This window comes from Erpetoichthys calabaricus, chromosome 4, assembly GCF_900747795.2.
Source record: "Erpetoichthys calabaricus chromosome 4, fErpCal1.3, whole genome shotgun sequence".
Lineage (NCBI taxonomy): Eukaryota > Metazoa > Chordata > Cladistia > Polypteriformes > Polypteridae > Erpetoichthys > Erpetoichthys calabaricus.
In genome coordinates, this window is record NC_041397.2 from 220,902,798 (window position 1) to 220,917,759 (window position 14,962).

Genomic DNA, 14,962 nt, shown 5'->3' on the forward strand with positions numbered 1-14,962 from the left:
TCACTCCTTATCCTCCTGGACCTTACAGCTGCATTTGATACGGCAGATCATAATATTCTTCTTCATCATCTTCACTATACAATTGGTCTTTCTGGCATTGCTTTCGAGTGGTTTGAATTCTATCTTACAGACAGGACTGAGTATGTGGCCTTGGGGGATGCTAAATCTCATACCCACACTGTCACCTGTGGAGTCCCACAAGGATCAGTCCTTGGGCCGACTCTCTTTAATATCTATGTGCTACCCCTGGGTCACATCATCCGCAAGCACGGAGTTTCATTCCATTGCTATGCCGATGATACGCAGCTCAATGTGAGACTGGATTCGACTTCTCTTACACCTCCATCAACGTTTTCCTCTTGCTTGGATGAGATTGAGGCCTGGATGTCCAAGAACTTCCTCAAGCTGAACAGCACCAAAACTGAAGCTCTTTTAATTGGCACCCCTCCATCAACTTCATTCCTCTGTAAATTGTATTTCCTTCTCTGACCATACCATTACCCTCTACCCTTCTGTTACAAATTTGGGTGTCAAGTTAGACTCCCATCTGTCATTTGATATACATATCCATCACCTTTGTAAAATATGCATTCCTTCATCTCCGTCCCTACCTCTCCCTCTGTGATGCTGAAAAGCTGGCTCATGCCTTTGTCTCATCCAGACTGGACCATTGTAATTCACTCCTCATCGGGATACCCAAAAAGAGCCTTCAAAAGCTCCAAAAAATAGTGCTGCAAGAATCCTGATGAGGGTGCGGAAATATGAACATATCTCACCAATCCTTTGGTCACCTCATTGGCTCCCTATCCATCTCCGTATCGAATACAAACTCTGTTTGTTTACTCACCAGTGTATCCATGGAAATGCTCCACAATATCTTAAAGAACTCCTTATATTACAATCCACTACAAGAAACCTCCGTTTTACAAATACCTACCGCCTTCGCCCCCCTGTGACCAAACTTCATACAATGGGAGACTGAGCCTTTGCAGCCACTGCTCCACGGTTCTGGAATGCCCTACCAGAGAGCCTAAGAACACAGCAGATTGTGGGCTGTTTTAAAAAACAGCTAAAGACTTTTCTATTTAGGAAAGCTTATTAACTAGAATACTATAATTATTATTGTTTAATCTCTGTTTTGATCTTGCTTTGCCTTTGTTTAAACTTTTTATGTTGCACTTTGAGATTTACTGCTAATGTAAAGTGCCCCTATAAATAAAATGCATTATTATTATTATTATTATTAAATTTTGGGTTGTGGCATTCATGTGGATTTTACTTTGACACATACCACCTACCTAAAGATTGCTACAGATCACAAATACCTCTTCGTGGCAATGGTGTACCCAGATGGCTGTTGCGTCTTTCAGCAGGATAATGCACTCTGCCACACCACAAAAATTGTTCAGGAATGGTTTCAAGAACATGAAAAACAGTGAAAATGTTGACTTGGCATCCAAATTCCCCAGATCTCAGTCATCTGTATAATGTGTTGGGAAAACCAATCTGATCCATGGAGGCCTCACCTTGCAACTTAAAGAGCTTAAAGGATCTGCTGACTTGTCAAATGTCAGAGGCGTCATTATCAAATAAAATATAATTGCGTTTTTACTGTTTTTCTTCATAACATTCAAGTACATTAAAGTCTTTTTAAAAAAAAACTTAATCACTAAATAACTGAAATAGCATTTTCTTCATTTTGTTCAAAACAGCCTTTTCAAGATTCAAGAGTTTTTTATTTGTCACATACACAGTTATACACATAAAATGTACAGTGACATGTCAACCTCGTTCACTACTCAGATTACACAAAACATAGAAAAGAGATTAGGAATACAGAGAAACAGAAAAGCAAGTGGAATTAAGGGAATACTTAAATCACTCATTGGATTTCAATGAAAGAAATATTCAAGGGGAAAATCTTTACTGAATAATAATAATAATAATTCATTGAGAACAAAATGATGTAACAATGGTCAATGGAAGTCAAACTCACTAACCTTTTGAGGGCTAAATTCAACATCACACAGAAAATCAAAGTCAAAAATTGAAATCTCAGGCTGATCCACCTTGTGTGAATTTCATCACGGCAACTGATAATGTGACTTAGTTGTGTGATTGGCCCCTACATGCCTGTACACACTCCCGACAACATCCTGGATCAGGGCATCACTGAGCTCATGGACAGAGGTTCTCAGTTGGTTCAGGTTTGGTGAACATGTGGGCCAGTCATTGGCATCAATGCTTTCATCAGCCAGGAACTTCCTGTACTTTCTGGCCACATTAGGCCGGGCATTGTCCTGCACCAGGAGGAACCTATGGCCTACTGCACCAGTGTAAGGTCTGACAATGGCTCTGAGGATTTCATCCTGGTACCTAAAAGCAGTCAGGGTACCGTTGCCTAGCACGTGGAGGTCTGTGCGACCCTCCAAGGTGTTCCACTCCAGACTATCACTGATCCACCACCAAACCGGTCATGCTGGATGATGTTCCTGGCTGTATAATGTTCACCACAGGGTCTCCAGACTCTTTCATGTCTTTCACATGTGTTCAGTGTGAATTTGCTCTCATCTGTTAAGAGAACGGGGCACCAATGGCGGAACTGGCAATTGTGGTATTCTCTGGCAAATACCAATTGAGCTGCGCGGTAATGGGCTGCAAGCACAGGTCCCAGTAGAGGACATCAGGCCCACATGCCCACCTCATGGAGTCTATTTCTGAAAGGCTGGTCAGAAATATGCACACCAGTAGCCATCTGGAAGTCACTGTGTAGGACTCTAGCAGTGCTCCTTCTGTTCCTCCTTGCCAAAGGAACTGGTCCTGCTGCTGGGTTGATGCACTTCTAGGACCGTGTCCAGCTATCCTCATGTAACAGCCCATCTCTTGGTATCTCCTCCATGCTCTTGAAACTGTGCTGGGAGACACAACAATGCTTCTTGCCATCCTGGAAGAGGTGGACTACCTGTACAGCCTGAATCGGCTGTAGATACCGCCTCATGCTACCAGTAGTGACAAGAACACTAACAAACTTGAAAAGAATCAGTCAGGAAGGATAAGAAGAGAGCATTTTTACTTGTGGCCACCACCTGTAAAACCATTCCCTTTCTGGGGGTTGTGTTGTTGTTTCCTCTCCAGTGCGCCTGTTGTTAATTTCATTTGCAACAAAGAAGATGAAGTTGATTCACAATTGCTTATGCTTCCTAACTAAACAGATTAATATCCGTGAAACTTACTTGACTTGATGCAGGACTGTGAGGATTAAATGTTCCCATAATTTTTTGATCAGTGTATAATATGGCTAAATAGAAATGGTGTAAAGTTTGGTTGAAAGACTTTGGGAGATAAAGGATTGAAGATGAATAGGAAGACGACATAATATCTGAGGATTAGTGATGATCAGGATTTAGAATTTAGGATGCAGGGAGAATTATTGAATGGAGTGCATACATTTAAACATCTAGGATCAGAGGTAGCCCAAGGTGGAAAATTAGATGCAGAGATAACCTATAGAGTGTAGTGTGGATGGAACAAATGAAAGAAGGCATCAGGAGTGTTGTGTGTTTAAAGAATTAAGGTGAAGGTTAAAGGTAAGGTTTTTAAGAAAGTAGTAAGACCAACAATGATGACTGGAGCTAAGACATGGGAAGTAAAGGGAGAGCAGAAGAATACGTTAGATGTGTCAGAAATGAAAATGTTGAGATGGATGTGTAGAAATTAAAAAGGACAGAATAAGAAATGAGACAATCAGAGGTACAACAAAAGTGGGAGAGATTTCTAAGAAAATACAGGAAAGAAGGCTGAAGTGTTATTGACATGTGATGAGGAGAGACAATGAATAGGCAGGCAAACAAATGGTGGTAATGGAAGCACAGGGTAAGAGGAAGCGAAGGAGGCCAAAGTGGTAGTGGATGAATAAAGTAAAAAAAGAAGATCTGAAGGAAAAGTGTTTGACTGAGGAGGAGGTGCAGGACTGAACTAAATGGATCAATCACATCAACCCCACAAAGAAGTAGGAAAAGATGACGAGAAAGAAGACGGAGGAAAAATGCCTTAAATTTTAAATGTAAACTAACAATATACAATGTACAATATGCAACACACAAGGTGTAAAATACAGTGGTAAAATGACATGATGACAATTATCATAAAATAATGTACAGAAAACCAATTGAATAATGTATCTGTATATAATAAAAACATAATATGTATTGCATTTTTCATTTTATAATTTATAGTCCTTATATATAATATCCCATTGTAGGTTTTCTGAAGCTGAGTTTGATGATAAGCTTAGATGGCTGGGAGGACAGAAAAAAGCTGGAGAAAAAAAGCAAAATCTGCAGGGGTACCAAGACCATAATATCACCCAGCCCCAGTGGGGATTCTACTGAACATAAATGATCTTAAGTCATTCCTCATTGTTTCCAGAGGATTCGATGCACCCAAATTCATTTGAACATCGCAGCAAATATTGCCAGCATATTAAAGTGCAAACTCACTCATTCTTAATCAGTTTACACCAGTTTACCCAGCATAACAATATCGGAGAACTGGGTGAAACTGAAAAATATGGGTAATAGCTGAACCCTGATCTCATAAGCTGAATGACAGCAATGTTAACCTCTGTGTCAGCATGTTACCCCATACAAATAGTTATGTTCTGTAATATTTATGATATATAATACCCTGTCATTTGGCAAATGTCCCAGATAATTAGTAAGTGGGGAATTTAAATCACACAGCCTCTTTGGTGGTGTCTTTCATAATTATATAAAATTATTACTTACTGGGGCATCACTTTACAATTACTGTACATGCCAATTCATATTGTGTTCAGGTGTATCCTGAAATCCGTTGGCTGTTTCATAGAGTAAGTTCTGATTAATATTAGTGGTTACCAAGCTAAAATAATAAAACTTTCTCATCCTTGATCTGCTCTGATAATTTTAGAGACGTCCAGTCTTTCATCCTCTTCTCATATGTAAACAGAGGGGATTAACGGTGCTGGTGCCCCTTTTGTTTCTTAGCAGGTGCAGCATCAGTCATGTGGAGCAGGCATGGGGGGGTTGGGGGGAGAGCTAAGCAGGCTGAAAAACAGAAAAATAAATCAGCCCATTCCAGCAAATACACTGTCCTCTGCCCATCTGAGGTGGGAATCAAATATGAGCCTTGCAGAAACATAGAGGAGAAACTGAATGGGTGAATAAAACACTTACATTTTGGGATAAGCTATTTTTTAATACAAAAGAAGTTAGGCACAATTCTGCACTGCTTACTTTCTTTGCAAATTTGGTAAAAGAATAATTTACTATAGTTTAGAAATCTTACTTATCAGAGGTATTTTAACTGTAAGTGAAAAGTTGTTTACTTTTCTAATAATTTAATTTTATTGTTTAACCAAAGAAATTAATTCAAAGACATTTACAAAAATCATTTTACATCCAAAGTTGCCTAATTATGAAAATCCTCAATACTAAAATGAAAATAAAATTGCAATGTATTCAACCTATTGTGTTTCTTCCAGAAAATACAAATAAATAAAAGAGATGTAAAATTTCAGTGTTTTATGTGAAGAGTAAGAGAGTGTGCATACCTTCACTCCGTCATGTAAACACCAACAAGTTGCAAGAAGATTACAAACCATATCTGTACAGTAGTGTCACGGGGAGCCAGTGGCTGTCTCAGCAGCATTGGACACACAGCAAGAACCAGCCCTGGATAGAATAGCAGATCATTGATGGGCATACACCCATACCCACACGGGGCCAATGTCAAGTCACCAATTCACATAACCTTTGGTAATGTGTGTGGAAAACGCTCAGAGACACATGGACAACGAATAGACCTAGTACACAAACCCAGAATGCTGGATACATGAAGACAGTGTGTGTGGGTGCCTTAGTGTTTCAAGGTTGATCCCCAGCTTGTAGAAAATGCTGCCAGAAGAGGGGCCTTCTGCCTTTAATCCTGTACTAGAAAATATAGGTGCAAGAAATGAACGGATGAAAAATCAGAAACCATATTATTCATATCATACATTGCATATACAGTTGGGTCCATAAATATTTGGACAGAGACAACTTTTTTCTAATTTTGGTTCTGTACATTACCACAATGAATTTTAAATGAAACAACTCAGATGCAGTTGAAGTGCAGACTTTCAGCTTTAATTCAGTGGGGTGAACAAAACGATTGCATAAAAATGTGAGGCAACTAAAGCATTTTTTTAACACAATCCCTTCATTTCAGGGGCTCAAAAGTAATTGGACAAATTAAATAACTGGAAATAAAATATTCATTTCTAATACTTGGTTGAAAACCCTTTGCTGGCAATGACAGCCTGAAGTCTTCAACTCATGGACATCACCAGATGCTGGGTTTCCTCCTTTTTAATGCTCTGCCAGGCCTTTACTGCAGCGGCTTTCAGTTGCTGTTTGTTTGTGGGCCTTTCTGTCTGAAGTTTAGTCTTCAACAAGTGAAATGCATGCTCAATTGGGTTAAGATCAGGTGACTGACTTGGCCATTCAAGAATTTTCCACTTCTTTGCTTTAATAAACTCCTGGGTTGCTTTGGCTGTATGTTTTGGGTCATTGTCCATCTGTATCATGAAACGCCGCCCAGTCAATTTGACTGCATTTAGCTGGATTTGAGCAGACAGTATGTTTCTGAACACCTCAGAATTCATTTGGCTGCTTCTGTCCTGTGTCACATCATCAATAAACACTAGTGTCCCAGTGCCACTGGCAGCCATGCACGCCCAAGCCATCACTCTGCCTCCACTGTGTTATACAGATGATGTGGTATGCTTTGGATAATGAGCTGTTCCACGCCTTCTCCATACTTTTTTCTTGCCATCATTCTGGTAGAGGTTGATCTTGGTTTCATCTGTCCAAAGAATGTTTTTCCAGAACTGTGCTGGCTTTTTTAGATGTTCTTTAGCAAAGTCCAATCTAGCCTTTCTATTCTTGAGGCTTATGAGTGGCTTGCACCTTGCAGTGCACCCTCTGTATTTACTTTCATGCAGTCTTCTCTTTATGATAGACTTGGATATCGATACGCTTACCCCCTGGAGAGTGTTGTTCACTTGGTTGGCTGTTGTGAAGGGGTTTCTCTTCACCATGCAAATGATTCTGCGATCATCCACCACTATTGTCTTCCGTGGACGTTCAGGTCTTTTTGCGTTGCTGAGTTCATCAGTGCTCGCTTGCTTTCTTTCTCAGGATGTACCAAGCTGTAGATTTTGCCACTCGTAATATTGTAGCAATTTCTCGGATGGGTTTTTTCTGTTTTCGCAGCTTAAGGATGGCTTCTTTCACCTGCATGGAGAGCTCCTTTGACCGCATGTTGTCTGTTCACAGCAAAATTTTCCACATGCAAGCACCACACCTCAAATCAACTTCTGAAATTAAGGGATTGTGTTAAAAAATGCTTTAGTTGCCTCACATTTTTATGCAATCGTTTTGTTCACCCAACTGAATTAAAACTGAAAGTCTGCACTTCAACTGCATCTGAGTTGTTTCATTTAAAATTCATTGTGGTAATGTACAGAACCAAAATTAGAAAAAAGTTGTCTCTGTCTAAATATTTATGGACCTAAACGTACCCTACTGAATATACTATTTGAGTAAGGCTATTAGATCTATCTATCTATCTATCTATCTATCTATCTATCTATCTATCTATCTATCTATCTATCTATCTATCTATCTAATAATTAATAATTTGGAAATGGAATGATGATCCATTGGATGCTTAATAGCTCCTAGACACTTTGTCCAAATTCCAGTCACAGTCTTTATATAATTTGCATACACTCCCCTTGCCTATTGGATTTTTTAATGTACTCCAGTTTTCCTCCTTCATCCCAAATACAGTCAAATTAAGCTCACTGGTGACTCTAAGTTGGGCCAATGTGAGTAAGAATGAGTGTAGTGTAGTGGGATTCTGTCTAGGGTTGACTGCTGCGATAGATAGATAGATAGATAGATAGATAGATAGATAGATAGATAGATAGATAGATAGATAGATAGATAGATAGATAGATAGGTAGATAGATAGATAGATAGATAGATAGATAGATAGATAGATAGATAGATAGATAGATAGATAGATAGATAGATAGATAGATAGAACTTTATTTGTCTTGGTGGGGGGGGGGGGTTTGAATTTTTACAAAAACAAAATTTAAAAAGTCCCAATGAGGCATTAGGCAGTCATATTGCTGTTGTTAAAAAGGTGCCCCAGCTGCATTTATTGACACACTTCTGCTGAATGATTCGTTGGCTGAAAGTATTCAGTGTTAGTGTGTCAGAGAGTGGATGTACAGCATTGTTTATATTGTATGTACCCAAACTGCGAGGAAATGTTACAACCCTTGTAATCTTAAAATTGGATTAAACAAGTACAGTAATGAAAGAGTTTTATAAAGAGTCTCATGGTATTTACTCCAGAGGTACCAACCTGAAACATGTATGGTCATTTATTATTTATTTATTATAAATTCAGCAGCTTGCTTAAGATGACCACATAAATGCACTGTAAGCACAGATACAACGAGTAGCCCATATTGCCTTGAAGCTTAGGACAACATGGAGTTCTGGCAAAGTTAAGCAGTAAATGCATAGCGAGTAGAAGAGCTGCAGCCGCTTATGAAATACAGTATGTATAACAGATCTGCCAAAGCACTGACTAATCAGCAATTTTTAAAGGGTGCCAATTTTCTGAATGAAAATAAAAAAAAAACCCTCAGGAGTAGCAAATTAATTACATAACCAATGTAATACTAATTATTCCCAAAGACATACAGTACATTGTGACCGGATTGTATTCTATTCAAATCAGGGCTGAATGATAAACAAAGCTGCTTTTCTACATTTGCACTGACTGAAAAGGCCTGCCTCCATACTACCTGATGGACAGCACATGAATTATTTGACCTGTCCAGCAGAGAAAAAGCACAATTATTAGAATGACAACAGTAAAGGAAGAACAAAGCTATTGTGTGCAAATAAAGGACCAGCTTTATTTTGCCTTACTTACTGTACAATGTAAGTTGAAAACAGATGTTGAACACCACTGTGAAATACAGAAACATTGTGTACACATTACTTGTATAATTAGTAAAATTTTCACATAATGATCAAACAGGTCAGAAGAGTATCATGCTTTTTTATATATTTTTTATAATAAATTGCATTTTTTGCACATACTGATGAAGTATAATTAAACTCCCAGCTCTCCAGAAAGTCCAGGTGACACTACATTTTATAAGTGGCTTATTGTATAAGATGATAGTTTTGTTTTTAATTACATTGAGTTCTTCAGGACCAAGATATGGTTTAAGCAATTTCATCAGTGGCTTTTCTTTAGGCACCATCCATTTAGTCATTAAGCTCAGAAATGTACATGAAATGTTCAAACTATTTACATCAGTAGCCAGGAAGACTAAAGTCATCAAAAACAAAATCTGTAGAGAACATTGCCAGTTACACCACTTACAAACTGTTTTGAATGCAGATTAGAAAGATTAATTCAAGTCTCTAGTGTTCTTTAGCCATGAGTTTGGCTTTTATCTTGAGGTGACATCGGTACTCTTTGGACTAAAGAGAGAGAAAAGGGGGTTGGGATTATTTTTTATGGCCTGAAGGCTACTTTCATGTGTAAAATTACTTTGTTTGAGTAGAACTTGGCTTTACTGAGGATTCAATTAGCTCCATTAAGTTATCATAAGATAAAGTAGCTATGGTAAAGAAAGGAGGTGTTTAAAAACTGGACGTCAATTTTCTAAATTTCTTCTTTTGCTTTTAACTTAAAAAGTGTATATTTTGTATAAGCTCAACCTCATCCATGTCTCTCTCTCCAGTCTTGGTCACTTGAGAGTAACTGTGAAATTTAAATAGCTGTTTCTGAAAATGATCTGCGTATTAATTTTGTTCTATATTAAAAAGAACAACCTTGAATAATGAGGCTGCTATGTATTTTTTATGTTATTTACTAAGCTGCATTAGAGAGTTAAGTGGCTTCCCAAAATTTGCAGTAGGCACACAATACACAAAATCCATACACACACACACTCACTCACTCACTCACATAAGGTCCATTGCAGGTCAGTCTGCCTTTGTCATGACATCTATGACTTCGGGTTACATACTCTAATAATAATGGCTTAAACATTATACAAAAAAGCAATATTCATGGTGAAGGAAGTAGCACACTGAGGCATATATTCTTGTAAAGTATGATAACTATTACTGTCAAAAACTGTTTTGAGCGAATGTAGCTACAGCTCAAAGATTTGCATAAGACAACAAGCTCAAGCTTTCAAAATGACAAGTATACATTTTATATGCGTGTTTTTTTTTCTGGCTACTCCAGGTTTCCTTCTACATCTTAGAGACATGTGAGTTAAGTGGCTCTAAGGAACTACTCAGATCAATTCAATTTGTTGTCACTAAACCTTATAATGCTTTAAAAATCATTGCCTGAGGGTGTGTGAGGAATGGGCCTCCCAACCAGGATTGGTTCTTGCCTTACTGAGACAGAATCCAGCTCTCGGTCAGTCTGAACTGGAGCTAGCTGGCACAGCAAATGGTCAGTTAGAGGAGTATATTAAGAATAAACATTTCATAATGGAAGGGAAGACAATGCTGGTTGTGTAGAGTTGCACAATCCTGTTTTTGTTTAAATTATAAAAACTTGTCTTTTGGAACTGAGATGTGCACAGACTGAAACATTTATTTTTGAACGGCAACAAAATATTAAAAGAGAGCATCCAGTTAGGGGAGGATTACAAGTGTTCATATCTGAAGGCTCCATTTTAATTTTGTATGAAGGCAGCATGTTGGCCCAGTGATCTACACTCTCACGGTTCTCTTCCCACTCAGACCACTGCCCGTGTGGAGTGGGTACCCTTTATGTATATTTTAATGTAGATTTCTCCAGGATGAAACCAGACAAAAATGTGTATGACATTAATTCATGACTCTATATCTGGAATAGTGAATATGAAAGTGATGGAGTTTCCTGTGGCTTCCCCATATCTGCATGGATTTTCACAAAATACTCCTGTATTCCCAGAGATGGTAACATATGACTGTGGGTATGCGTGTCATGAACTGGCATCCAGTCCAGGATTGGCTTCTATCCTGTGCCCAATGTGGCTGCAGCATGGCCCTTTATACTTTCATACTATATCAGGGAAAGCAGATTTGGAAAATGGATGGGTGTCAGGATAAATTGCTTGAAGAAATATAAAAAGGTGCATTTAAGTACTTTGCCAGTTTGCATTATAAAGCAGATACATAAAATGCAGCAGAACCGAACAAATAGATTAACAGTGTGGAGGTATATTACAAGATATATTTTTAAAGCCAGATCTTTGCAGCGTTTGTTTTTTACGTTTCCTTCAATTCCAATGATGACTGCAATAAAGGGAAGGGAAATGGTGACGTATGTTGTGGGAGCAGTAAGAATATTTATAAAAGTAAACCAAACGATGCACAAATTTCCCCTTCAACTTGTAATTTTTGTACTAATTCTTTGAAATACATTCTATATTTTTCCACCTTATACAATTTTAGTAGAGTATATAGCAACATTAAACATGACAAATATTACATCTAAGCCATTCACTCCTTATCTTTCTTTCCAACATTTATGAACATTGCATAAATACAAAATGTCAATTAATGTGTGCCTTTTCTTAGTAGATGGAAATGTGGTTATTAATAAAAAAGAAATAAAAGTGCCAGACTTGCCTAAATAGCTTTAAGTAGAACATTTGAGTCCAGTGCAGAAAAAGCATTGATTTGTTCGGACTGCACATCGTTGCTACAATGAGAGCTGCTTTTCAGAATATTAATCATATCTCCATGCTCGGGTGTGACAACTTAAACTTTTAAATAACATCAGCAGATAGTCCAAAAGAGAATGCAGAGAAAGATGCTCTTTCAAAGGGAAGGAAATCCTGTTCTGTTGTATCCATTGGCAAAGTCATATGTAACCTGTGGAATGGAGCAGTCAGCAAAAAAATGTGGGAAAGCAGGCAGGCTGGGTGCATTATCCTCCGCTGGGGAAGCACTGGAAGAATCTGAGTTCTCATATAATGATGGTTGCCCTGGCATAGTTCTCATGCTGTCGCTTAGGCTGAGATTGCTGACCAGCATCTTTTTCCCTTCAGTGCTACAGGTATTCCAAGGATCTGTGTAGAGGAAGCCTCCTAAAAGGTGGGGAGGATCAAAGGCTGTCGGCTCCAGCCCCAGATCCTGATGAACTCTTCCCTGGAAAATCTCTTGTTCGCTGATCATATTGCTATAATCAGGACCCAAAAGTTCAAAAAAGTCTGCTACCTCAGGGTTGCCTCTCTCTAAATCTTTAAGGGTCATACCTGATGTAGAGGACATTTTGGAGGTATTTGCAGGCTCAGTAAAAAAGGAAGGAGGCAGATTGCGGTGTCTCAAGGGTGGCTTCTTACCCTTTTCCCCTCTGATGTCCTTAGCTGACTCAAACAGGGCAGCAAGGCTCTTGCTCTGTAAACTGGCCTGAGAACCTTCTCGTTTTGGTGGTGGTTTGCACTGGAAGCTGTTGCCAGAAACTGATGAAGGCAAAGCTTGTCTCTTGACTGTGTCCTGGCTGACCTGGCCCGGAGTTATTATACCTGTACATCTCTTGATCTGCTTCTGGAGGTATTTCCTATGGTTCACCTTTCTCTTAGACTTGACTGGCTTATCCAGTGCCAGTTTGATGTTGCTTGAAGCAGTGTCAATAAAGCTCAACAGATCCTTAGTTGTCTCCTTGAATTCTCCTTCAGACTCCAGATCTCCCAGAAGCATTCCATCATAGCCTTTGTGTATTTCATAGTCCATGACAGATCCTGGGAAACAGAAATGCATAAAGTGAGGATTCATAATTGCTGTATGAACTGCCATTTCAACTTCTACTTATTAAACTTTATACCACTTTCTAAAATGAAAAAAGAAATCAAAAAACATTTAAATAAACAGTTTTCTTTCCAGGGTAAATTGCAAACCCATGGTCTGAGCTGAGCAGCTGCTGAGAATTCCCTGCAGCTTAACTTACAAATGACACGGTGAAGACAGCTTTTAGATCCTTCTAGGGGTGGGCTGATGATGTCATGGCATGAGGGCGGAGAGGCCAACAAGTCTCCCTCATTTAACTCTTTGCTTTCAGCTGACCAACTGCTTATACAAAGGGTGTGATTTGTTATACAACTCACTGCTGCAAACAGAAAAGGAGCTTCGGCAAAGCCCAGGCACATTGCTCCAAACCAGCTGAAAGTCATGAAATCTATTTAAACGCTGTCCTCACCAGTGAATTACTGCGTCGCCTTAAAGGAGTTGGCAGATTGTCTGTGTTTCAACTGTAAAAAATACATATATATATTCTGTATGTAAAAAGTGCCTTGGTATCATGTTCAAGGACTATAAATAAAAAGTTGGGTAGTTGTTTGATTAACAATCAGTGTTTCAATTAAATTAACAATCAGTATTTCAGTGTTGTAACTTATTAATATTCTGAAAAAGTGTGATAGATAGATAGATAGATAGATAGATAGATAGATAGATAGATAGATAGATAGATAGATAGATAGATAGATAGATAGATAGATAGATATAGTTTTTACAAAAGCTGAAGAAATACAGAAATATTATATATTGTATATGCACACCTTTATATGAAAAAATTATATTTGTATGCTTGAATGTAAGCAACAGAGCAGCTATGGCAAGCCAAATTATCATTCAGAGATATCTTTAAAACATTTAAAGATATCTTGAAAACATTTACCTGCATTTCGCCCTGTGTAGATCAGTGTGGGCATGTGCCTTATAGCAGACTGATGTTCATTACAAGGTGGATTGATAAAATAGGCTCTGTCCCCCTAAGTTCCTAAAATTGCATTGCTGAGCATCAATACCAGCAACTTGATGAATAGGAATTATACAGTATGTGTGTGTATATATATATATATATATATATATATATATATATATATATATATATATATATATATATATCCATTCATACATTTACTGAAATTTATTATTCTGTATATAGTATACGATATATATACTGTATAGCATATACAGTGCATATATATTTTAGTGGCATGAATGATAAGGCAGAACAAAGTCAAATGCTTGAGGTACCAACCAGGCAAAATCCCATTCAATTCCAACAATAATCAAGAAAGATGACGAAAATGATGCACTTCCAGATGCTCCTATTAGGAAAAATTCCATTTAATTAGTGCTCTTTTCAGTCACACTTTCTTTGTTTTTCTGCATTCTTGCTACTATGGTCATTTCTGAAATGAGACACCACCTTCTGGGAGTGTCTTACTTTTATAATGGGTGGACTGGAATGGCCGGTGCTTCCTTGGCTTTATTGCCATCAATGAGTGGTTTCTCGGGGCTCTCAGGAAAAAAGGAGACAAGATTGTTAATGTCAGTGGCCCCTCTTGTCCCGGGGTAGTACCAGATAGCTTAGATGAGTCTGGAAGGTGGCCCTCTGGAGTGCATTTTTAGTATTGGCCATGTAATACAATCACTACAAATGGCAATATCAAATTACACCCACTCTTTAGTCCAGATCCCAGGACTCATACATCAGACATAATCAGTTAGTGGTTGTGGGCAAACTCAAAACACCCCTGTAAACTTCAATGAAATACTCCCATTACCAAAAGCTATAAATCAACATTAAACACAACTGTTTGAAACTCAACATGAGAGAAATTAAAATTAACAGTCCATTTTAGGTGCAGCACCACAGAGCCTCCTGGGACATCAGTGCCGTTCATTATATAAATATATATATAAACTGTCACTGAAGGTAAATGAGTAAACAAGTAAACAAAGTAAAAAATAACCTAATCCAGCTATTATGGAAACAGATTTTTTACTTTATTTTAATCCTTCCATTCCCTTCAAACAAGCTCATT

General features: G+C 38.2%; 1 protein-coding gene across 1 annotated transcript; it reads right to left on the bottom strand.

Moving 5' to 3' along the window:
• Positions 1 to 8,245: 8,245 nt before the first annotated feature.
• Positions 8,246 to 13,082, bottom strand: LOC114650574 (protein FAM181B). Its single transcript, XM_028800307.2, has one exon. It carries the CDS (start codon positions 12,924 to 12,926, stop codon positions 11,949 to 11,951), a length of 978 nt encoding a protein of 325 aa, XP_028656140.2. The 5' UTR covers positions 12,927 to 13,082; the 3' UTR covers positions 8,246 to 11,948.
• Positions 13,083 to 14,962: the final 1,880 nt, after the last annotated feature.

What these genes read in the sequence shown, in the direction of transcription:
- LOC114650574 (XM_028800307.2), bottom strand. Translation starts at nt 12,926, where the DNA reads ATGGCAGTTCATACAGCAATTATGAATCCTCACTTTATGCATTTCTGT.